The sequence below is a fragment of the Trichosurus vulpecula genome, chromosome 5 (genome assembly GCF_011100635.1).
Source record: "Trichosurus vulpecula isolate mTriVul1 chromosome 5, mTriVul1.pri, whole genome shotgun sequence".
Lineage (NCBI taxonomy): Eukaryota > Metazoa > Chordata > Mammalia > Diprotodontia > Phalangeridae > Trichosurus > Trichosurus vulpecula.
The window spans coordinates 48,818,775-48,844,849 of NC_050577.1; the positions used below are offsets into that span (position 1 = coordinate 48,818,775).

The 26,075-nt window shown below is 36.3% G+C and overlaps 1 protein-coding gene across 2 annotated transcripts in view; it reads right to left on the reverse strand.

The window, feature by feature from the left end:
* The window catches only part of ANKIB1 (ankyrin repeat and IBR domain containing 1), a 145,135-nt gene that overhangs the window by 15,048 nt on the left and 104,012 nt on the right, over positions 1–26,075 (reverse strand). For both annotated transcript variants that reach the window (XM_036761895.1, XM_036761893.1), the window contains exons 10-16: positions 19,299–19,387; positions 11,607–11,737; positions 7,047–7,181; positions 5,555–5,641; positions 5,400–5,466; positions 1,720–1,865; positions 384–562 (exon numbers count right to left, since the gene is read on the reverse strand). In XM_036761895.1, the coding sequence (XP_036617790.1) occupies positions 384–562; positions 1,720–1,865; positions 5,400–5,466; positions 5,555–5,641; positions 7,047–7,181; positions 11,607–11,737; positions 19,299–19,387 (834 nt within the window). The remainder of the gene's footprint in view (positions 1–383; positions 563–1,719; positions 1,866–5,399; positions 5,467–5,554; positions 5,642–7,046; positions 7,182–11,606; positions 11,738–19,298; positions 19,388–26,075) is intronic.

A 26,075-nucleotide genomic window follows, 5' to 3' on the forward strand; every position in this document is an offset into this window, starting at 1 on the left:
AACTGTGCCACTTAGCTGCCCAAAATCTTTTTTATGCCAAGATAATTACTAAAAATCATAAATGTATAATACAGATCAAGTTAAAGATGATACTTTTGAGTAATTCTAATTTAATTTATGCTAAGTATGAAATGACTGAGTCTTGTTAATTTTTGGGACCCATACAATAGATAAAACAGAATTTCAAGAAAAGTGAGACTGTGTGCATTGGGAAATCACTTTAAGTTAACAGCTTTCTTTCATTACTAATATTGCAGTTATAAACTCCTGGGAATACAAGCTCTACTGGGATAGAATTGAGGGGGGTGTAAATGTAGGTAACAATGAATTGGCTTTATGATTGTTAACTTAAGCAAACTCAGACATGTGACCACACTCCATACCTGCGCCTTGGTGCTTCTGGGGAATCTGCAGGAGCAACCCCTCTTGCTACAGATGCCAAGAACTCTCGCCTCTTCTGCTGCACAAGGCACGCTGCCCGAATGATTTTGTGTCGAGGCGTGCGAAGATAAGGCCTATTTACTTTTTGCGCAAGGTCTTCAGTGACCATTTCTAGGTCTGTCTGTTTTAAGGGGAAAAAGACATCTATTCTAAGAAGAATCACACCAGAAGTCTGATTTCTCACTCTAAGGCAAAAACTTCCAACTAAGTTTTCTGAGTTGGCTTCATGTGATATGGAACAAAGACTCCTATTTTTAAAGTGTGTGGTTTTTGAGTTTTATATAATTTTCCAGACGTCTGAAAATGACAGCCTCTCCTATCTGAAGCTATCTCACATTCAGAACAAGAAGGCATTCTACATTTGTTTGCCTATGTTAGCTGTTAGAGCATAGCACGCCCAGCTGTTGTCATCAAAGAGTGTACATGTTAGCTGGGGACAGGAGATAGAAGCATACAAAGCTGCTACAACCTAATTCCAAGGCACTGTGTACACAAGTGCTGGAGGGAGTGCAAAGAATGACAAAGATTACCATACCATATCACAGGGTTAGCTAAGAAAAGTTTCATGAAGGAGATATGTCTTCAGCTGGGACTTGAAGTGAGCTCAGGGTAGAAGGAAGAGGGGAAAGAGGATTTCATGAGGACAGTCACAGAGGGAAACAAAGAAAGAGAAGGAAACTAATCTGGTCATCGCCCTGGGGCTAAGGTGAGGGCTAGTGTGCAGTGGGTGTGAGAAACAGGGGACACCTATTTTTGCTTTTAAATTATGATTACTTCGGGAATTTGTCCTCTTTTGTGGGTTTCAGATGAAATATTGTACTTCATATTACAAAAGAAATTGCCAGTTTCTGACTCTGAGATTTCATTTTAAAATTTAGTCTCTTTTCTCCTTACATATGAGTTTAAGTTTATAGCACTGTTGAGACAGTCACTATCTATTTGTGTGTTTTTTAAAAACTCTGAAAGAAAACTTTACAATCCAGAGCTCTTGCACAGTCTTGTATAGTAAAAGTCCATTTCTCTAGGTTTGAACAAACAAAATTTACATTTTTATTAGTAAACTTCTCTATATTTAATAATTAAAATGAAAAATAATAACAATTCAAGTACAAAAATAACTATTCTAGATGTTCAAGTGTAAACCACCCCTAGTTTTGTGTAACAATGGAAGAAAATGGTTTTCTGTGACAATATTACACATGTACTTGCTTTGGCGGTAGATATGTGAAGAATATTATTATATAAACTGAATAACAAATAATAAAAGCATCATTTTACCTGCATAAGTTCAAATATTTCTTTCTTTGTGCTTTTAGGTTCCAAAAAAAATCCATATGGATAAGAACACTTGAGAATGCGTCGAGTTTTTAAGAGCTCTTGAACGGCATCTTCGATAAAAGTGGTATCTGGACAGCCTCCTTCAGCTACAAGGTAATCCGGGCACTGTGAAAACACTTTTTCTCTGCAGCTATACTATTACAATAAGCAAATGTAATTTCTTTTTAAAAAATGTAGATAAGAAATGCTATCCCCCAAGGAGAATTAATTTTGATATAGCTTCATTAAAGAAATTATTCAGAAATTTTCTTTAATTAGGTGATTTCAAGGAACATGTTGTAACTGTCCATGGGGACTATTAGTTTCTATGAATCAATTTAGACAATTTTTAAGTGGCTTTTTGGCCCTAAGAATCATTTTATTCAACCTCAAGTTATCTCTGTCATTAAACTAAGTGTCTCAAATGATCCTTGAGGAATTTTGCTATTTATAAATTACAACTATCTTCTCAAAGACAATTTCTGAAAGGTTTAAGGAATAGGAAGAAAAAACAATTCTCTTAGCTACTGGGCAGATGATTCTAGAGAATAAAGAAGTCATGCAGAAAAGAGGTGGATTTTTATATCCTCAGTGTCTCCAGACTCTCTGTACAAGGGAATCATATAGATTTCTTTGGTTTTCCATGTTTGCACTAAGAAGTTCAGGTTCTGATTAGTCCTTAGGGACTAGCTCAACCTCAGTTTCTAAGTATGAACTAGAAAAAAGGCACACAGCTACATTTGGGGACATGAAAATATTGTATTAAATAATTAGCAGAAACACAAAAATTAAGTTTCAAAATCATGTGCAGAAAGATGCTTATATCATGCAACAGAAATCAACATCTGAACAATTAGATTTAAGTATAAAATATCTGTTCCTCTTCAAAAATCATCATTTCAGATTTTTCTTCTTATTCACTAATTGTACTTTTTTCAGGCTCAAAAGAGGGTGGGGGTGGGGGAGGTGGAGAGGAAGAAACAGGTATGGGGAAGAAGAGAAGAGGAAAGAAAAGAAAATCCATAACAAAGGATGTTCCAAAAATCTTAGTGCTATTTTAAGCCTTGACAGCCCTGTGGTGGGAGGGGTTCAGACTGGGGCTAAATAAAATTTATTAAACTTTGATAGCCTAAAACTGTGCTAAGACTTTTGGGATACCTTGCATTTTACTCTGATGATAACAGCTGACATTTACACGGCACTTTACATCTATTATGTCATTTGATCCTCACAGTAACTCTGGGAAGTTACAAAAATCATTAGGCCCAGTTTAAAGATGAGGGAGTGAGTAAGTTAATGTTCAACATCATTATTCATCTTCATACTGCCCATGTTTTGCAAATATAAACTACATACGACGCTGAACTTCTATGCTCAAGCATCCTGATTAATTCATTAGCAGTTATTTATTGAGACCTATTATGTGCAAGGTACTATATATTTTATTGAGGTGATTATTAGAATCCTTTTGCTTCTTTCAGTTAAGGTGTAATTCTTCCTGTTCTCCCTACATAGTCATGTGCTTTCTTTATCCTCAAACTGCTGTGAATTTGTTTGTGTACACGTATTTCTGTGTGTACCCGTCCTGAGGGCAGGGACGGTTTTGCTTCCTGCATGCCCAGCGCTGGCCAGGCCAGAATGCAGACGTTTTTGGATGACGATATTTCTGCCTCATTGGGAGAGCGGTCAGAGTGGATGGTTTTAAGTGATTCCCACACATTAAGAGTTAAGAACATCAACAGAAAGATCGGACAGTCCCTACTTTCCAAGAGCTCACACTCTAACTGGAGGCAACATTGTACAAGGGAGAATTCAGCTCAGGACACAGCATTGAGAGAGGTGGTGCTCATATGAACTGATGCAGAGAGAAGCAAGCAGAACCAGGAGAGCATTGTATGTAGTGACAGCAATACTGCATGATGATTAACTGCGAATGACTTCGCTCTCCTCAGAAATACAGTGATCTAAGACAATTCCAAGACTCATGATGAAGAATGGTATCCACATCCAGAAAAAGAACTGACAGAATCTGAATGCAGACCAAAACATAGTATTTTATACTTTCTTTTATTTTTTACTTTGGTTCAAATTTTCTTCCACAAAATGACTAATATGGAAATTTTTCTATGATTGTATGCATATAACTTATATTAGTATCTCAGGGAGGTGAGAGAGGAGGGAGAGAATTTGGAACTCAAAAATTTTTTTTAAAATGTTAAAAATATTTTTTAACATGCAACTGGGGAAAAAACATCATTCAAAAGAAGAGAGAAAGTGCTAGGAAGATGTGGTCAGTGGGTAGGGCCCCAGGGAGAAGGGTCCTATGCCAGTCTGGAGCCCTGAGGCAGTCTCTGAGTAGGAGGTGTTTAGACTGGGGCCATGGAGAAAAGAAGAGGGGCTAGTGATGGTACAGCAGGCTGGATCCTGATACCCCACGAAGTGTGTGTGTGTGTGTGTGTGTGTGTGTGTGTGTGTGTGTGTGTGTGTGTGTGTGTATCTAAGTCATAGGTAAGAGTCAGGAAGGATAAGGAGATTAGCAGTTTGCACTGGTGCTGACATTTCTGCCTCCAACCCAATGTTCCATTTATACAACAGCTGCTCATTTGGTGAACCATATGCTGGAATTCATTCAACAAAAATTTACCAAGTGCCTACTATATATAAGAGCTTGTGCTCAGTACTGTGAGGGTTATTACAAAGATGAATGAAATTCTCTCTCTACCCTTAGGAGTTGACAATCTGGGAGTGTGAAAAAGCACAAAAACATTAAAATATAAGGTGGGATGTGACAAGTACCACAAGAGAACTAAAATGTGTGACCCTGGACAAATTTTTTCACATTGAGGAAATGAAAGGTTTGGTCAGATGAGGTTTAAGAGGCCTAGAATGGCAGGATTGGAAGTAGGCAGCACTAGGTTTTAATCCTGCCTTTGAGGCTGCTAATCTCCTTATCCTTCCTGACTCTTACCTATGACCGAGGGGCTCTACCTCCCTGGGCACAACTTTTCTCATCTGCTAAGCAGGCAATAACAACAAGGAGTCTAATCCATTTCCACCTGGGAGGGAGAAGAGAGGACCTTTCAAAAGGAGCTGAACTGGGTCTTATAGAACATGGAGAACTGTGTCTGGTGGCGATGGAAGGAAGGGTATCTGGGCAGAGAACCCAGCGCATACAGAGAAGGGAGAGTCGTCCGGTCTGACAAGCATAGGCAACGCCAGGTTAATGCAGTGACGGACAATGAGCCTGAGAGCGGTGGCTTAGAGTATGGCCAGGAAATGCCTGTGTTGTCAATGAAAGGACTTTAATGTATAGTTCCTACAAAATGTTAAGGGTCTGAAAGAATTTATTCATTGTCTAAAGTTAGCTCAACTTAGCTATGGGATGATGTTTGGTTCTTTACTGATTAACAAATTCCAAATGGCAACAAAGGATGAAAATGGAGTTTGAAAATCATTTTCATTTAGAATTGACTTTTGGAGATTTCAAATATAAATTCAGGTTTAAGATAATCAGCTGTGTCAAAACATTTTTTTTTGGTAAAGACATTTAATCTCACAAGACTTATATGCACCCATTTTGTTATCCTCCCCTGCTCCCTTCCCCCGCCCCCCCCCCCCCCCCCACTACTACTACTACTCACTTCCACTGAGAGCTCTGCTCAGCTGCTCCATCTTTTCTTTGGCTGTTTTTCGAAGACGTTGTTCTAACTAAAGAAAAAGAAAAAACCATCAGCCAGTCTAACTTCTGAACCAGTTATAGAGGAGCTCAATTAATCTGCAGCAGTTTGTGAAATACCTGATAGCTGAGCTCATGGTTTTTGAATCTTGTATAATAATGCATAAATCTGTCAAGTTCCTGAAACCTTCTGTGTTTCTTCTCAGCCTAGAAACAAAGTCCATAAATAACTCACATAAGACCCGAGAGATACTAACATTGTACATTATAATAGCAATAACATAATTTACATAGGCTTTAAACAAAAATCAACTGTGGTGCAGTGGATAGAGCACCAGGCCTGGAGTCAAGAAGCCTCATCTTCCTGAGTTCAAATCTGGCCTCAGACACTTATTAGCTATTAGAACCTGAGCAAGTCATTTAGCCCTATTTGCCTCAGTTTCCACATCTATAAAATGAGTTGGAGAAGGAAATAACAAACCCCTCCAGTATCTCTGCCAAAAAAAAAAAAAGGGGTCACAGAGCTGGACACAACTGAACCACAGAAATGAAAAACAATCTTTAGAACGTTAGGAAATGTACCTCTTTTAAAAACTGTGATCCTGTTTCACTGAAATTAAAGGAAAACTAATGTTGGTACAAATATACCTCCCTCCACCTCCCGCCTCCAATCTGACTTCTACAAAACCTGAGTGTTGCTTGTCAATAGCTGACAGTATGCTGACAGAGAAGAGACGATGGAGAATCAAACATAAAGACAGCAGTGATATAAACGAATAAAAAACTGTTACCTGAATTGAAAAAAGTGCACAGTTCACAGTGACTTCTTAATAAGGCAATATTGTGTGATTCTTTTTTTAGACTCAAGTCTCATAGTGGTGAGCCATTGTGGTAAGGGGGTGGCAGCTCTGGCGAGTCTTATACCAAGCTCAAAAGGCTTGGTTCATGAGCTGGGGTGGGGCCGGTCTTTTGAGGATAGCTTAGCTTTGTTAAGAAATGCTTCCTACCAGAGTTGGCCACCAGGTACTATGTTTTCAGCCACAGCACTTCAAACAGACAATTCTACTAAGGGAAGAGAAGGGAATCAGCACTGATATAGTTCCTGCCTACTATGTGCCAGGCACTGTGCTAAGAACTTTCACAACTGTCATCTCATTTAATCCTCACAACAAGCCTGTGAAGTGGGTGCATCTTTTATCCCCATTGTCCCTAAGGCATAGAAGTATTGTCTTGGTCAAGGAACTGGTAGAGGGAGAACACAAAATCACACTTCTTTGAAATAGTGAAGAACTTTTTAGTATATTCATATAGACTAATACACATCTATATGAACACGTTTATAGATCAGTAGACATTTACCTACCTACCTATCTAATCTAATCTATCCATCCATCCCTAAAACAACCCCCCAAAACAAAAACCCCTCACTTTAGGGAGGGCCTTATATGGAGGAGAGGCTTCTACTGATACCAGCATAGTTTTTAGTTTAATGCTTCAATCACATGGGGGCAAGTGGGAGCAGTGAGAGCCAAAAAATGAAGTACACAAATATTTAAACACCATCTAAGCACCAATATAAACAGGATGGGCATTTGGGGTTTGCTCATCTTACCTCCACTGTCATCTCCTTGGATTGCTCTTCCACATGCTGAATGACTTCATACCGAGTGCATCTATAATAGCCTCCAGTTGAAGAGCTATGCTTCTTCCATTCTTCCAAGCAAATCCAGCAGAAATCATATTTGCACTTCAGGGAAAAACACACACACACAAACACACACAAATACCTTTTCATATTAACAATATGCAGGTTAACTTTGTCCTTGGTGTATAAATGAGAAGAGAGTAGGAAATACAGAATGGAGTGCTGTGGGGACTGAAGGGAATGGGGGTAACTGTGAAAGGAAGAGCTTTTGCTATTTCAAGGACAAAGCTATGACATGCATGTAGCAAACACACATGGATACAATTACAAGTTTCATTTAAATAAGAGTTTAAGGCCGGAAGGAAAGCATGGATTGACCACTTTCCTAAAGTGCACATTTTCTACCAATAGACAGACCAAAACCTTTGCTGCTCCTCCACCATCCTGGTCATCAAAAGTCTCTCTATGATTTAAGTTTTCAGAAAGAAGCTGATACACACCAAGTTCTATCACTTTCTAGAAATGCAAGGTTGAAAAAACAGGACTCAATGTTTGCAGAGAACTCTCCTCCCCCTTGGGTTCTCTCTGGATGTTCTTTATCTCAGTGTGGGTAAGCAATTTTCCACTATTCCATTATTCATTTTCAATTATTCATACCAGAAGATGAATCCTAAGATAATTACATTGTATCAAAATATGTAGATAGAGCATCTTGTCCATATTGTATGAACAAACAACAGTGGCAAAGATTTGGGAATTTTTCAGTCTAAAACATTTAAATTCCTTCATTCAACAGGACACACCTCCTTTGATTCCTTATTGTGAACTAGAGGTGGAACTGGTTCTTAAAGGCCTTGTCAGTTTACTTTAAGCTCTGGCATATCCTACCAATGTGGAAAGTCTTCAAATAAACTTAATGTGATAAAATATCTATGCTTGAAGAAATTTGGAGAAAGTCACCACCATGTTAAACTCAGTTTAAGTTTTAGACCAATGCTATTCTTGGCAGGCATTTATGAAACTGCTGAAGGGTGATGATCTATACTGGCCAATGGAGTATCCAAACTAATGAAATAATAGATCCCTGTAGTAATAAAAAACAGATTTTAAAAACTATATTCAGAAATTACTAATGTTTTCTTTTTCTTTATAAAAATCTTTTAAACTTTGAGATTAAAACTATATTAAAACGAATACTTTGTTATTTAGGTTATTACAAGCAATTTACATAATTGTAATATATCTTTATCCCCGAGAATAAAAAAACAAATAATTATCATAAAAAAATTTACTGAGAGCCAGTAGGCTCTATGTATAAAATGATGTAGTTGGTGCTTGCATCAAGAGCATATTACACATTACTATATTACTCCATCAAAAATGAACTATCAAATTTAGTCCCAATATCATCTAAAAGATGTCTTCTACTTTACACTTTTCAATTTCAAAGTATATTTTTTTCATTCTATAAATCTAAGTATGTACTTTGCTTTTATTCAATACAAAATATGCCATATTATATAGTATACATTTCATTAATAAAGCACATAGTGGTGTTTTATGTTTAAAACATAAGTGGAATCTACTTAAAAGTAATCAATTATTTTTTTCTTGACAAACACACTTAATCAACTAACATAAATAAGTTCAGAAAACAGACTTATATTTAGGTTGCCATAACTCAGACAAGGAACATTATCTTAGGGCCCAAGCACCTACCACTGCATACCACTATTAGTCTCATTTATTCACCAACGCATTCAAATAAACAAATTGCCTGAGCATTTAGGATTATTCAGGAAGAAGAATCATTTTTTGTCATTTTAGCTAAAATTTGCCAAAGATTTGTTTGTTGATATATATATTTGTTTGTTGATTGCTTAGAGAGAGATTATGGCTTACCGAATTTCCTCTTGCTAATCAAACAAGTCCCTGATACAAGTAAGATCCAACTCAAATTATACATTTATCATGAAAAACAGACAAAATTACACAACTGTTAAAGTACAGACATACTTAATTTTAGTTTTATTTTTTGAATTATTTACCAAAGGGAGGAATGGTAACGAAAGCCTGTCCTTGGAGAAACTGTCTTTCTGGAACACTAATAACAAACAGTCCGCCTCTTTATCTGGTTACTGGTTCTGACTTCTCTATTTTGATTCATTCCAGAGACCAAAGTCACTTTTACTATATTAATCTTTAATTTTTTATATAAAACAGAGACCTGAACACTTTAGGCTATCCAAACTATGTGAAGAAGCATTGGGCCATGTGCTATAGTGACACAAAGGTACATTAGACACATATACTTTTCTCTGCATGCCCTGAACATAGAAGGCACTTAATAAATGTTTATAGATATTATTTACTCAATTTGAGAACCATTTCCATTTCTGTTCAAATACAAATTATAGGAAAAAAATTCAGTTTACAAACGAAAGCTGAAAAGATGTCCAAATACCTCTTTAATTTGTAGTTAGATAAGAATTACATGTGAGAAATGAAGAAAGACACAAGAAACGTGTAAATACTTCTATGAACTACTGCTGGGTGCAGTGAGGAGAATCAGGAGAACAATTTATACTATAACATCATAAATAATTTGGGGGGGAGAGGGGGGAAGGCAGGGCAATTGGGGTTAAGTGACTTGCCCAAGGTCACACAGCTAGTAAGTGTGTCAAGTGTCTGAGGTCACATTTGAACTCAGGTCCTTCTGACTCCAGGGCAGGTGCTCTACTTACTGCATCACCTAGCTGTCTCAAAATAAATAATTTTGAAAGACTTAAGGACTCTGACCAACACCATGAACAGCCATTATTCCAGAGGACTGATGATGAAGAATGATAGCACTTACCCTCTGAGAGAAAGGTGAGAGACTAATACAGGGGTGGGAAACCTGCAGCCTTGAGGCCACGTTTAGCCTCTAGTCCTGTAATGTGGCCTTTTCACGGAATCCAAACTTCACAAAACAAATCCCCTTAATAAAAGGATTTGTTCTGTAAAACTTGGACTCGTCAAAAGGCTGCACCCAAGGACCTAGAAGGCCACGGGTTCCCCACTCCTGGACTAACAACATATGAAAAAAGAAACAAAATTTTGGATATGGCCAAAGGGGGAATGTGTTTGTCTTGACCATGTACATTTGTTATTTTGGTGCCTATATGAAGGGTCTATTTTCTTTCTAGTCCTGCATTCCAGCTTCATTGGTCCACATCACCCTCACACTGATATGTTAACATTGTAGGAATATAGATATTTAAAGTTATATGGTACCTGCCATACTTAATTATTGGCATTAACCTCAATATTGCTACTAGTAATATGAAATTGATAAGTGATTCAATGTTAAAATATCAGGTGACACTTTTAAAAAATCTTTGCTGAGGTTTCTTAAATATCAAAAAAGTTTATAACTGGAGTACAAGTAGTCTCAAAATTATGTTTAAGATTGGCTTGATTCAAGGCTATTTATGTTTATTTGAAACATAATTTTAAATTTCTGAGCAACTGAATCTAGGAAGATACACTCTAGTTCTCTGATTCTAAACATTTATTCAGCTGTATCACCTTTCATAAAACAATACATGGCTACACTGATCAATACACTACTATACTGTAAATCTGTTCTGACATTTATGTTCTCAATATAAGTGATAGTTTAACTAACAGTTTCATTAAAAGCCCTGAGTACATAGAAATGTTATTTGCAGAAGTAGGGTTTTCTTTTTTCTTTTTTTTAAAGCCTTACTCTATTATTTCAATCAACCAACTAACAGGTAATTATGAAGGATCCACTAAGTGCTTCTTCAGGGTAGAGAGATACCAGTGAGGACACTCCCTCTCTCTTCTCAAAGTAAATGCACTTTATAGTCACAGAGAGCTGCCTTATACACGGAGAAAAGTGATTTTTCAGGGTCACCTAACCAGTCCATATTAAAGGAGGCACCAAATTCTAAATGCTCTTACTTAGAGAAAGAGTCCTTGGCCACTACTCCTTGCAGCTTCTCACAGTGCTGGGTAATACCAGTAAATAACATATGTACTTACTTTCCCTTTTCTCATACCAACAGTTGAGTGAAAAAAAAGGATCCTTTCAATGTGCTAATATACCTAATAAAGAAATCACTACTTGAGAATAAAAGTGTCAAACTTGGTAAAAACTTATTTTATAATCCTGACTTTTAATCTAGCTAAAGAGTTTTATTTACTAATATTTAGGTTTTGGGGGAAAAGCTAAGTCTATCTCGAGAAGAACAGAATTAACTTGTAAATGACAAAAATGTTTTAACAACTCAGTGACAAAAAAACCTAGTCATCAAATCCTGATATTCCTCAAACTCCATTAATATAATAGGAATTCACACTGATTTTATCACAGTCACAATCAAAGAAGGTAAAATTCAATCTCTTAGAACTAATATGAAACACTACATGATTGACATGTACATACATGCCTTAAGAAGTATAATCAAACTAAATTAAGATTCCATCTAGAAAGTACAGAGAAACTTCTCAAGTTCTTACCTTAGCACACTGCATGTGATTGCAGCCCTCATTCTTCTGTATAGGAGATTTACAGTTGGCACAAGGCTTTGAGTTGGTTAACAACCAAAGACAATTGGCAGCATCTTCATAAGCTTCACTAACTCCCACAACTTTGAGATACCAAGTCAGACAAAGAATAAAAGACACAGTATATAAGGTTATAAAAATACTTTATATGGATTATTTTCTTCCTTTAAAAGAGCATAATTATTTCCCTACCAGGACAAAAGCAAATGCTTTACACTTCATTTAAAACAGAATAAAAGCAGGACTAAGACAAGTGAGACCCAAAAGTCACAACTATGAAGCCTTAACTGAAATAAATTCTTCTTAAATATTTGCCAGAAAGAACTTTCAGAATAGCAAAATCCTTTGATGTGAACACTTGATTATATTATTATCTGTGCCTGGCTGAGTTTTTTGGACAAAAGTAACTTCTTCACTGAAATAAGGAAAACCATGAATCAGCTTCACAGCAGGATATTATTGGAAGAAATTTACATATACTGTGAAATGCATGACAACTGCTTTTCAATTTCAGCATCTTTACTTTTTTACATACTTGTGAACTTTTAGTCAACATTTTGTGGTTTTTCTGTCAGCCAACTTTTCATTTTTATTACATTTTTAATAATCGAATCAGCATTTGCTTGCATGATTCTGATCAATTTCTATTTCTCAAACAACATGACACTAACCAAATATATCACTTAAGCAATGTCTTTTTTTTGGAAGGGGTTAGGGGAGTGACCTTTACTAAAGTATTATCAGGAAAAAAAATTCTACTCCAGAAACCTTCCAACTTTAGCCTGTGAGCTATATGTTATTTTCCCTTTCTTTGGATGAGGAAATCGATTGGGAATGGCTCAGCAACATGCCCCTGGTTGACACCTCAGGATCTCTATGATATGAGTAATCCTACATCTGCTGGTGCATACTGCAAACCTTCCAGGCCTCCTCATCCTATGGAACTCTACTCTATAGCCCTGCATATATTTTCTTGAAGGAGTATACCTAAAATCCTGTGGATCTTCCTATTTCTTTCAACATTTCACGGATCCCAATGTAGCACACCGCCTGCCCATAGTAAAGTCTTTTCTCTTACTACAAAATGGGCAAATTTTCCTTTCAAGGCATCCATCTCTCAGATTCTATCTTGTATAGACTACTCCAGTAAAATTCTTCACTGGTGATGTATTAAAACCTATTTATACATCCTAGGCTTCTCCCCGTTGTTTTAAAGTTAGCCTGGAAATTTAATTTGTTGGATTTGAGTATCCTGTGCTTCAGAGCTATCTACTAACATTGCAAGAATATTCTTAAATGGGTCTTTGTTTTAAGGAAAAGCTTCAAATTAATGAAAGCACTGCACAATTTCCCAAATGCAATACAGCTTCCTCCCTCTACTCTTCAGTTCTGGATTCACTTTATTTTACACATATAGCATCTCTCCAAAGCATTGTGTGTGTGTGTGTGTGTGTGTGTGTGTGGAAATAGATATATGAAATATCCTCTACTTAGATTTTGTTCTGTACCTAGTCAACAACAGTGGCAAACACTAAAGGAATTTTTATCAATGTAACATATACATGAAAGACTCCTTTATGGAGGATCCTTTAAGGTAACATTGTACTATACTAAATCATATTTAAAAAAAAAACAAACCATATCTGTATTGATATCATCTATTTTTAGTTCACCTGATTTCTCCTTGTATATCAGCCCCTACCCATCCCAGAAAGCCATACCTTATAACAAAGATTTTAAAGAAAAAAATGAAAAGGGAGGAAAAACAGCCAAACTTATCAATACTCCAATATTTTTAAAAATATTATATTATATTATATTATATGCACCTCTGCAAAAGTGGAGGGGGGGCGGTGGGAAGCAGTACAGGGAGGGAGCTGAATTTTCTTATCTCTTCTTTGGGGCCAAACTTGTTCTTTATAATTCTTAAACATTTTTTTAAGGGGCAGCTAGGTGGCGCAGTGAGTAGAGCACCGGCCCTGGAGTCAGAAGGACCTGAGTTCAAATGCGACCTCAGACACTTGACACATTTACTAACTGTGTGACCTTGGGCAAGTCACTTAACCCCAACTGCCTTGCCTCTCCCCAAAACATTTATTTTTTAAAATGTTATGTTTTGCTTTTACATCCCCTAAACTTCCTCTTGTTCTTCTTCTTTTCCCCTTACAGAGTCATCCATCATAACAAAGAATCTTTTAAAAAGGAAAAAAAAGGAAGAGAAAAAAGAATCATGCCATTTACATGTAAAGACTACATATAATCTTCTATTCCTGGGGACCCAAGGCTCTCTGCAGAGGAGTTGGGGAAAGCTTTTGAATTGCTTTATTGGGGCCAACCTTTTTCTTTGTAATTTTGCAACGTGTATTTTGAGTCATTCTGTGGCTGCCGTTCTTTAATTTACATTGTTGTAGTCACCGAGTACATTTGTTTTCCTGGCTCTTATCAGTTCTTTTAAGTCTTTCCATGCTGCTCTTATTCATCATGTCCTTTACTTACAGCATGTTAATATTTCATTACATTCATGTTTCAATATTTGTTTAGCTTCCCCAAATGACGAGCATTTGCTTGGCTTCCAGTATAAATATTTTCAGTGATGTGAATCTCTGGGTCAAAGTCATCCAATTCTCAACCATGGTGTCATCCCTGACTCCTCACTGGATGCCAACTCCTGTCAGTTCTCCTTTGCCACATCTCTTACACACATCTCCCTAATCTCAAGTTTCTCCTGACTACAAACCCAGTACTTCCCCACCATACCATTCCACTGCTCAAGAGGCTGTAAAATCACTATGGTAATTTCCATTACTACTTCCTGAGGCAATCCATTCCACTTCTGGGTAACAACTTCATGAGCTCATTTTTTCCTACTACTATTAATGCAGCTGAAGGCTCTACTGTTATGTCAAAATATTCACACTGAACTTCTAGTACACACTACTGAGATCCTTTTAAATAAATTGTTTTCTAGCAATGTCTTGCCCTGTAGTCTAATTAAGAAGTTTATTTTTAAAAATCTAAACTGAATAATTTACGTTTGTGAATATTTTACTAGATTTGACACATTGTTCTAGCCTGTCTAAATCTTTCAAAAAATTCCAGTTCTGTCAAGTCTCCTAGATTTGAGCCATCCACAAATCTGAAGAGCCTGTTAAGTACAAAAGTCACTGACCGAATAGAATTGGGCCAAGGGCAGACACCTGTAGGCCACTGTATCTTGACAACAATTCACTAAACACCAAAAGACAGGTTATTGAACTAGTTTCCAGATCTGTTCAACTGTACCATTATTTTGCCCACATCTTTCTACCTTGTCCACAAGGTTATTGTGGGATATTCTGTCCAATTATGTGATGAAATCTAGGAATACCATTTGCATAGCGGAGTCAGTCAGTTATGAGCTTTTTATGATGAAATGATTCTGCCTTCTAGTGACTAATGATTCCCTTTCTTAGTGTTCACAAACTCTTCCTTTGATAATATGTTCTGGAATTTGGAAGGAATTTAAGTTAAAGTGACCATCCTATAATTGAAAGAATCTACCTTTGTCTACCTTTTAAAAATCAGAGCATTTCTCCATACCCAGTTCGTGCCACCCTTCTCATCCTCCAGTTTTTCAAAGTTCACTGAGAGCGACTAAGCACTAGCACCTGCAAGAACTTTACAGTAACCCTGTTTTTCTTTTGGATCTGGTGTTTTGAACTGAGGACAGCTGGATATTCTCTTACCTACCAATCGCGCCACATATCTCAGGTTGAGATCTGTTATTAGCCAATTTTATTCTAGATTTCCCAGGCTGAATATAATTTTCCTTGGTAGGAAAACAAAAGCAAAATAAGAAATGGGTGGTCTTGACCTTCAATATTCCTGATGTTATGTTTATGGGACTACAAAACTCTTCAGAATTCACTTCATTATTTTCCTTTTATTTTACCTTTTGAATATGCCTTTTAAAATTTTGTGTTGTTCAAGGCTTTTCTGTACAGTCACATCTGTCCTTTGACACAGCTTCCTTTTGCTTCCTCAATAGAATAATTTGTGCTTGTGTCCTTGGAATTTTGTTCTTCAAGGGATCCTAAGAACCTTGAGCTAACCTCACTGTAGAATGGTAAACACAATGACATTTTTGCACTCCAAAGCAAGCATGTCAGTCAGATTGTGTTTGGCTTTTCTCTATTCACCAAGAACTCTAAGAGGGCATTGTCTCTTCCTATAAGGGGTTCCAACCTGTTCCTGGGTGATCCTATAATATCTTGCAAGGCATGACTGATTCTTTGCCTAAGTGCTGGAAAATCACATGCTTAATCTGTTTTAGACTTTTGCTAGGGTTGAATGTAGGGTTGTTGTAGAACTTACCTTTTTATGCTTTAAAAAAATTGAGACTTGTTTCCAACTCTGGCATTTCTATCATTTTCTACAATTCCTCACAGATCACTGATAACAGCCTGCTCTTCATGTATGAGAGTTTATTATCCTAAGACATAATTTACCTGGGTTGAATTTACTTAAAAGTCATGAAGTTTTCTTTTAATATGCTGGGTTCCCCTGTTAAGTAACATGTCCTATACTTTTCTGTCAAAAAAAATGATTCACCTTAATAGTGAAGAAAGAAGCAAAATTGTTGAATAGTCTTATTTTTCAATAATATTATTTTATTAAATAATATTTATTTATTATTTTATTAAAATATTATCTTTCAATTTATCAACACTTACCACTGACCCTAATGTGTTAGGGTCTATCTTTGCCCAACATATCTGATAAAAAGCCTTTTGTGTTAGCCTTAGTAGTTTTTCAAAGTTCTAGACCATTTGGGATTCTTGAAAATACTCTTAGAGATCTACGTCACTTGCTAATTGGTTCTCAAGGAAAACATAACTTTAGGATGAAATATTTCAAGGTATAAGTAATTTTATATAAAAATAATAATGAGAAATGAAACAAATTCCTGGGTTGCTAAAACTCAGAGATGAAAAAGCTTAGAATTTGTCTTTACAGAGACTGAGACAACATAAAATAAAGTCAAATAGGGATACCTGAGAAGCCTAAAACATAAGGACCTGACATACCAACTCATCAGAACATCCCTTGAGGTCTGTGACTGGCTGTACAATGGGTTGGTGGGGAGAGGGAATAATCTGGGAAAGTGCAGAGCTAAAATACATGAAGCAAAAAATGAAAAGGGAAAAAGCTTATTTCTTTTTTTTCTAGGAATCCTGTTTAGTTAAAAATCTAGCTAGAGATAATTATGAGTTTTTATATTTTTTTCTAAAAACAAAACAAAAAAGCAAAAACTAAATCGTGCAACACTAGGGTTGGTATAATCCATCTGGATATAATTCTCCAGGGGACTAAGCATTGCAAAAGTACTGGAACCTAGGACAATTAAGGAAGGGGCAGACAAATGGTTAGAATTGGAGCCTGGGGGCTCAGAAAGCAAATTTTCTGACAATCTTCTTCAAGAGACCATGAACAAGAAAAACAACAAGGCACTGGTACTGAGATTTGTTACTGCGAAAGCTTACTTCATCTTTGTTGTTTTCTAATCCTTTGTATTACAAATGTAATTAGGGAGATAATTAACTTGATGCCTCCTTGATCTTTACTTAGCTTGTTAAATATCCAAAAGAGAAAAATGTAATTATTTCATATAAATAGGTCACTGCTATGAAGTCCAATTCAAAAGAAGGACTCACATCAGAAATTAGATTATGGGCTTGTGTCCAAAGACTGAAGGAATGACTAGAAAACAGATAATATAGTAGGAAACACCTCTGAGGGCATATGTGTGCTAGTAACAATAATGTATTAAAGGTGGGATGGTGTTGACTTAGACAACTTTGTGTGAGGTATCCATAGAAGCACATCAATTTAAAATGCTTCTTTCTTTCCCTTCTATCACAATCATTTATAATTGGGTCATGAGAATTTCATTCATGAGAACCTCTTTTTCCTATTTCAGTTCAATAAACATTTACTGAGTGCTATGTTTCAGGAACTTGAATCATCGTTCCTTTTAAAGTTTCATGTGTGCACATACATGTATATAAATCTGCTTTTAAATCTATAGATGACATTGGTTTTCATAATCTCTAAAATAACATGCTTACTTACTTCTCTCTATTCTTATCATTTGGAAACCAGGTCCTCCAGTTTTGGTTATAGTTAGGTAATAGAAGTTCTCAAACATTATTGCCTTGGTAACAGTTTTGTGTTTTTTATCAGTAACATCAACCACTTTCTCTATCTGGCCATGTGGTATATAACAGATTTACATCAGGGAAGGGAAAAGGAACAAGCATTTACTAAGTGTCTATGTGCCAGGCACTCTGCTCAGCATTTTACAAATACTGTCTCATTTGATCCCCACAACAACCCTGAGAGGTCATGCTAGCTACCTCAGAATGATCCCTTCTGTTTTTACCCCCTTTTATCCACATCTAAATGCCCTCTTCATCATGCTCGCTCCTCTCCAGTGGATTTCTGCACAGATATTTATCTGGCCACTGCTGTATTCTGGTAATGAGTTTAGTCTCACTTTCTGACAATCTTCTTCAAGGAAAACAACAGGCCACTGGTACTGAGATTTGTTACTGCAAAAGCTCACTTCATCTTTGTCATTTTCTAATCCTTTGTATTACAAATGTAATTAGGGAGATAATTAACTTGATGCCTCCTTGATCTTTACTTGGCTTGTTAAATATCCAAAAGAGAAAAATATAATTATTTCATATAAATAGGTCACTGCTATGCAGTCCCATTCAAAAAGAACGACTCAAATCAGAAATCAGATTATGGGTGTGTGTCCATAGACTGAAGTAATGACTGGAAAACAGATGTTATAGTAGGAAACACCTCTGAGGGCATATGTATGCAGGTGACAAGAATGTTTTGAAGGTATAATTATATGAAGCTGTAGTTACCATCCTGCAATAAAATCTTAAGTTTGTCCTCTTAGATTAGCATCTAAAGACCCAAGTATTGTTTCTCTCTTACTCCTAAGTTATTTACTCCTGTCAGACATTTCTTGTACCAGAGAGAGAAATTCTCTCTATTATCCCTGTTATAATTAAGAAAAATTTACTAAAATTTCTCTCTTATAAATATTTTACTGAACCTCTAAATATATCTGCTGAAAAGTAGCAAAATTACCTCAGATAAGTCTTAATTGTTGATATTTACTTTCCTCCTTCTAAATGAGCAAAGGAAGTGGAAAACTTTCAAGGGCTAAGGAAGAGTAAGTACAAGGGATAGAAAGCCTAGTTCTCAAGAAAAACCAAATTCCACATATCCACAAAGCCCAACATTGGTTCACATTGGTTAAATATTGATTTAACAAAGGAGACCACTTAAATGAGTTATTAGGAGGAGCAGGAAACTGGAGCTGTGACACTCTAGGGACTGGTCTGTGCCATGGACTGACGGTTTCTTCCATGTAACTTCTTTTGGAACTTACTGTAACCGAAAAGAGCGGGGTGGAGGGCTCCCAGCAGCCAGCTGATAGTCATGACCTAAGTTTTAAGACTCACTCACCGAGAATTGATTTCTACATGGTAAAAACTGTGAGAAGCACTTTTATGCAAGGTGTAATCTAACCACATTATAGCTTCAGAACCAAGCACTGAAGTGTCTCAACATTTGGCTTACGTTCTTCTGGTTTCATTTCTGTTATCTTCTGCAGCCAATTTTTCCATGTTTGGCAGTCACAAGGCTCATGTGCTTCACCAAGGCACTCCCTGACAGAGGAAAAATAAAAGGCTATTTTAAAAATGGAAGCACGTTTTGCAAAGAGATTGAAGCATTTTATGTTTTTCATGTTATAAACATAAAGATAAGGGGAATAGGTCAGAATTATTATTCCCATTTAAAGATGAGGAAGCAGTTATGGAAAGATTGAGGGGCTTTCCTGAGTCTACAAAATAAATCTGTGGCAAATGAGCAAAGTAAAAACAGTTATGCAGCACTTTAAGGTTTAAAAAACACCTTACATACAAGTTATTTCATCCTCACAATAACCCTGTACAGTAGGTATTGTTATCACCACCCAGTTTAGAAATGAGGAAGCTAAGAGAAGTTACATGACCTGTCAGGAAGTGTTGGAGGCTGATCCCAGGCCCAGCGCTCTATTCACTGTGCCATTGAGCCACCTTAGAATGTCTTAGGAATCAAACCCTGGAAGTTTAGAAAATCAGGGAAAAATCTCCACACACAAATTGCCTAGTATTTATATAAGCCTTCCATATGATTAAAACCTATACATTTTTATTGGTTAAGTTCAACTCTCTCTGATATTTAAGTCAGCCCTAGGAGGCTAATGTAATTTAGGTTAGCTTAACTTGCTTAAACTATGACTCAGGAACATTACAAATTATTTTAAGGAGCTTTCTTTGTCATTGCAACTTATGAAGTTTGGGTCAAACATAACTTAAACATTTCAATAATTTTTCATGTATTATATAATGTGAAATTTTCTTAATGCAAGGGAAAAGGCCAATACCCAAAGTCAGTCATTGGTACTAAGATAGAAACATTGAGAAGCACTCAAATGTATCTTTTAGGTCATATTGTGCCATTACATACTTCAGTAATAATTCCCTAAAACAAATGTTTGTGCTCTTTTGAAAGAATTTCTCTACCTTCTCTCAACCCACAACTTATCTTGGGGAGAGTAAAAGGTTTTTAAGGAGGTAATAAAGTAATCATTTTTTTTTGCATTTTATTCACATAACCATTACTTAAATTTAGTAATTACTCAAAAATTAAATGAGCATCTTTGACACATTTTATAGAATTTTAAACTTAGAAAATAGATAAAATGGGGCACTAATTAGTTTAATATCATTACACTCTTGAACTTAAGCACTTTTTAAGATGGATATATGTACAATGAGTACAGTACATAAGCAATGAAGTGTGAAATTTGAAACCCATCTCTATGATATAGGGTTAATTTATATGTTGAAAAAAGTGTGTGTGCATGTGTGTGTGTGTCGGGGGGTGTCACTAAGCTTCTGGAGCTTTGAATGCACAATCATCCTGACCTCAAGCATCAGAAAAATTCTTGTACATAAAATGGAAGATCATAAAACCAGAAAAATAATGACGCAAAAGCTCCAAAAGTTCTTCTCATATCACAGAACCTAACATAACATATACACAGAAATCATTTTATTATCTAGTTTTCTATAGGAATATACTCTAGTTCCAAGCATAGTGTTGAGTTTACCATCAATCAGTGGTTCCTATAGTAAAGCCAAAACTATTTTCATAATAAGATAGTTTAATAAGTTTGAGAATCAATGGAATAGACATTCAATAAATATCTGTCTACAGATTTATGGTAAAAGTCAAGGGGTATACTGCATTTACTTAAGAAATTCAATTTATAACCAATTTTGCTAGACTGAACTAGTTTGAATAAACAAGGGATACTTACAATAAATGTAATTTTAAGTTGATTCATATTAGCAGATAAGTAAATGATACATTATGGGAGAACTGTTTCTAGGCAGTACTAGGGTATAGATGCGGCAATATGAATGAAGAGGAAGAAGAGGAAGGGGAAGAGGAGGAGGAGGAGGAAGAAAAGAAGTGGAGGAGGAGGGAGAAGCAGCAGTTCCAAGTAGCAGAAAAAAAACAAAACGCCCAGGCATTAATAGCAATGGAAACAAAACCAATGGAAGCAATCAAACAGTGTTTAGACCATAACAAAGGTGAATCTGTGTAACAATAAATCATTTCTACCACATGCAAAGTTAGTGTGGAATTAAAGGATTGTTTGAACACTGATATGAACAATAGCAATAATGCTCTGATACAGTAAGGAAACAAACATTTAAAAGAACTCCAAGTTCTAGGAACAGTTTTTTTTTTAATGTGGTTTGTTTTTTTTTCTTTTTGGTCAAGAGGCCCAGGGTCCTCACTTAATTCTGGTTTTCTAAGGATAGGAGCATACAAGTGGCAATGACAGGTCTTCTTTTCTCAAAGTCTAACCAGAATAAAAAGATTTCTTGCTCTACCAGGTCAATGGGAACATCACGGGGCCAGTAAGGAGGCTTGTTCCTTCACTTGATATGTGTGTATGCAACATACTAATAACGCGTTTATATATCCATTTTTTCCACATTTCACCTCTGGGGAATATGCTACCCCTCCCAGGTTAAGCTTATCACTTCTAATCTCATCACTCTTGATTGACTCCACTTTCTTGGGCCTCCTCTCCCCTCTGACTGGAGGGTAGAGAACAAAACTCCTCCCAATGCTTTCCTTTTCAGAGGGCCAAGACTGAGTTTCCAGCTCACTTCCACTCCCCATTTGCAGCTCTGACTGGTTTAAATTTCATGGAATCAGATGCCCCTGAGCCAGGTACTTCCTCGGGTCACCTCCCATCTTATTCCCTTCCTCTTTTTCTATGTTGTCTTCCCCTTTAGATGGTAAGCTGGTTGAAGGCAGAGACCCTTATTAACTGTATCTCCAGAGCTTAGCACATGGTATGTCATAAGCACTTAAAAAATGTTTGTTGGATTGGACTGGACATGTGTGCGTATATATACCACACACTTGGATGAAATAACAAGTGGTACATAAAAAGGATTATAAAACAATGAAGAAACCAGCTTGAATTCAGGGAAAAGAACAAAAGGGAAAGATATTGCCAACGAGTGCAACAAAGCATCTTTGGCAGGGAAAACCCACCCCATGCCAATTAAGCCCCCTCACTGCACTTCTGAGTTTCTTTTTGTGTGTTGTCTTCTCCATTAAACAGTGAACTCTTTAAGGTTTGGGAGTCTTATGCCATTCTTTGTATCCACAGTGCTTGGCACAGTGCCTGGCTCACAGTACGTGCTTAGTAAATGTTTGCTGACTGAATATATCAAGAGGAAATGATCAGGATGTTGAGGAAATCTGGAAATTGTATCTTCTAAGGAACAACAGAAGAAACTGGCAAAGTTTGGACCAGAGAAGAGATTAAATGATTAAAGCAGAAGACCTCAAGTCTATTAGTACTCTATGGGTTTCTATGATTTTGTACTGAGGATTAGGAGAGTGAAGAGAAGACAAGAGAGCTAAATGGATGGACTTATGAAATAAATCATAAGCTGGCCATCTGTTACGGTAATCAGGGTGGGCTTTTTTTTTTTTTAACTTTTCTCTTTTGGAATGCTGAGGTAATCAAGTACTTTTGATGAGTCTTGCCTTTCAAATGTAATGGCAAGCAAAGTGGATTTTTTGTTGTCTTGGTTTTGGAGTGCTTATCAGCCCTAAGGAATCTTTGAATCAGGAGTCTTTGATGACCCTGAACTAAGTGAATGGTATATGTATGTTTAATTAAAGTAAGACTGTTAATGCCTTAAAGCTGCTTTTCTTATAAAAGCAGATCAAAGAACCTGTGCTGGCAGCCCTTCTTTGTGCTCTTGGTCTTACACAGCCATAGTAGTGGCAAGCAGCATTGTTATTATAGAATCACTGTACACATTTAAGAAAAGGGGAAAACTAACAAAGATGTTGTAGAAAGAATTCTTGTATTGGGTGTGAAGTTGGAATTGGTGGCTTCTAAAATGCAAAATAAGAAAATTAATTTGACAGGTGTAGTAGCTCCATCAAAGGATGTGTTAGCATAAGCAATTGGTACTAGATGGGAGAATAAGAAAGGAAGTGACTAGGGATCCTATGGTTGTCAGTAGTATAAAACTGAAAAACAATTTTAATTCTATTTTGAAGGCTTTGTCAAACTAGATTGAATATTCCCCAGTAAATTTTACTCAAGTAACTTCAGTTTTTGTGATCCAGGTCACTTGTCTCACAATTCTGGGATAGTAACTTGTATAGTAACCTGGCAACTTCACTCACCACCCACATCCCTGAGAAACTCGTCTAGAGGTTCAGCTTTTACCTCCCCTCAGGGCTCAATTCTACTGTGAATTGAATCTCCAACCTAGTATAAAACGATTTGGTAATCTCACCTGCTGCCCACTGGACTCAAATTCAAGTTGATTCAATCAAAGTCATTATTGAGGACACTCAAGTCTGCAGACTAATCCTATTACCAGGATTACTCCAATCTCCCCGAGAAAGTAGCGCAGAGGAGCTAAGATGACTATTAAACCACCTCCTCACTAAAATGTCTATCAATTGGGACTGTCCTGGTGAAATGTTATCTTGTTAATTGTTATAAAAGACTCCAGTGGTGCTTACTCAGGGTCTTCAGTCACAGAGAAAGGCCGTTAGCCCAATTTATTGGTTAATGCTAGCCTAACTAATAAAGCCATTGTGCTTGAAACCCTGTCTCTCAGTTTACTTTAATTTTTAAACATAACAGTAGCTAGGTTTTCAGAAAAAAGGAGCAGGTACTGTGACATGACTGTAAGTTCTGTGTCAAAGAATAAAGGTCCTAATAAACAAGCCAAAGAGGGAGGGGACTCTGGTAGGGTGGTGAAGGAATTACTTCATTCAAATGAATGGATCATAATATACTATACCAGTCTGAAAGGAAAATGGAAGTGACTGGCCTTCGCCATGGAGAGGTAAACTTGGTACACTCATTTTGGATGTCCCTCACAGAGCATTTCAAATAGAGTTTTGAGAAAGAATAGCTGTTGCCATCTGGTAGAGCAGTTATTACCATCTTTGGAGAATTATTTTTGTTCTTTTTGGGGAATACACAAAACCAAAACCATGCATTATTTTATAAAGATCTTACTTACGGAGATCCCCTTTGCATAAAAACTGTTTAAATTCCTCTTTGAAACAAATAGATAATTGTGACCTATTACACTCAGAAATTTAATCAAAGGCAAACATTTTGTTTCATGTGAAAATAGAAGAACAACAGGAAATCTTCATCAGACAAATTTGTTGCAGAGATTTTCCCCCCACTTAATTTTCCCTTCTAATCTTAGGAAAACTGGATTTGTTTGCACAAAAAATTTTTACATTTAATATAATTAAAACTGTCCCCATTTTATTATCTGTGATCTTTTCAATCCTTTGTTTGATCATGAACTCTTCCCCTATCCATAGATCGGAAGGGTTAATTTTTTTCTTGTTTCTCTAATTTGTTTAGGATATGATCTTTTATATATAGGTTATGTATCCATTTGGAGTTTATCTTGGGATAAACTTGTCTAGGGATAAAGTATTCTCTGGGATAATGTGTGAGCATGGATCTAATCATAATTTCTGCCACAATGATGTCCAGTTTTCCCAGAAGTTTTTATGAATGAGTGAATCCTTATATTGGTAGCTGGGGTCTTTACACGAAGAAAAAAGTAAGCTATCTAGGCTTGTTTGCTTCTGTATTTTGTGCACCTCCCTAGTCTGGTTCCACTGATCGACCTCTAGTTTTTTTTTAACTAGTGCCAAACTGTTTTGAGAATTACTGCTTTGTAGTATAGTATAAAATCTGGTAGTGTTAATCTTTCTTCCTTCCCACTTTTGGCCTTGAAATTCTTGATCTTTGGTACCTCTTTATGAATTTCATTACTTTTTCTAGTTTTTATAAAGTAATCCTCTGGTAGTTTGGTATGGCACTAAAATAAGCAAATTAATTTAGGCAACATTGTGATTTTTATAATATTGGCTCACTCAACACATGAGAAATTAATATGTCTCCAATTATTTAGAAGTCCGTCTTCATTTCCATAAAAAGGTGTTTCATAGTTGTAGTTCTATAGTTCTCGTGTCTCTTAGATGGTATATTTCCAAATATTTTATATATTCTGTAGTTATTTTAAATGGAATATCTTTATCTCCTCCTGTAGGTTTATGCTGACACGTAGATATGACAAGATGACAAAAGTTCTCTTATATATCTAAGATACAAAAGGAACTGTTTCAAATATTTAAGCATAAAGGTCATTCCTTCATTGACTGATAAATGGTAAAAACATATGAACGGGCAGTTCAAATCCAAGTATCTATAGCTGTATGAAGGAAATGCTCCAAATTGCTAATAATTATAGAAATGCAAATTAAAGCAACTGAGGTTCCAAGTCATACCAATCAGATTGGCAAAACTGATTAAAAAAAGACAATTTTGGAGGGACTACAGGAAATCAGAAACACTGATATACTGCTGGAAAACCTGATTATCACCATTTTGGAAAGCAACTGGGAATTTTGCACAAAAATAGCTAGAAAGTGCATGTTCTTTGAACAAACTATATCATTGCTGGGTCTAGCCCCAAAGAAATCAATGACATGTACAAGATCTTATATGTACAAGAATATTTATAGCAGCTTTTTCAGTGATAGCAAGAAACTGAAAACTAACCATAGATAAGGCGATGGCTAGAAAAAGCGTCGTATGTGAAGACATGGAATGTTATTGTGGTATAAGAAATGAGGAAAAAAAAGGTGACTTCAAAAAGACAAAGGAAGATTTGTATGAACTGATACAGTGAAATGAGCAGGACCAGAAGAATA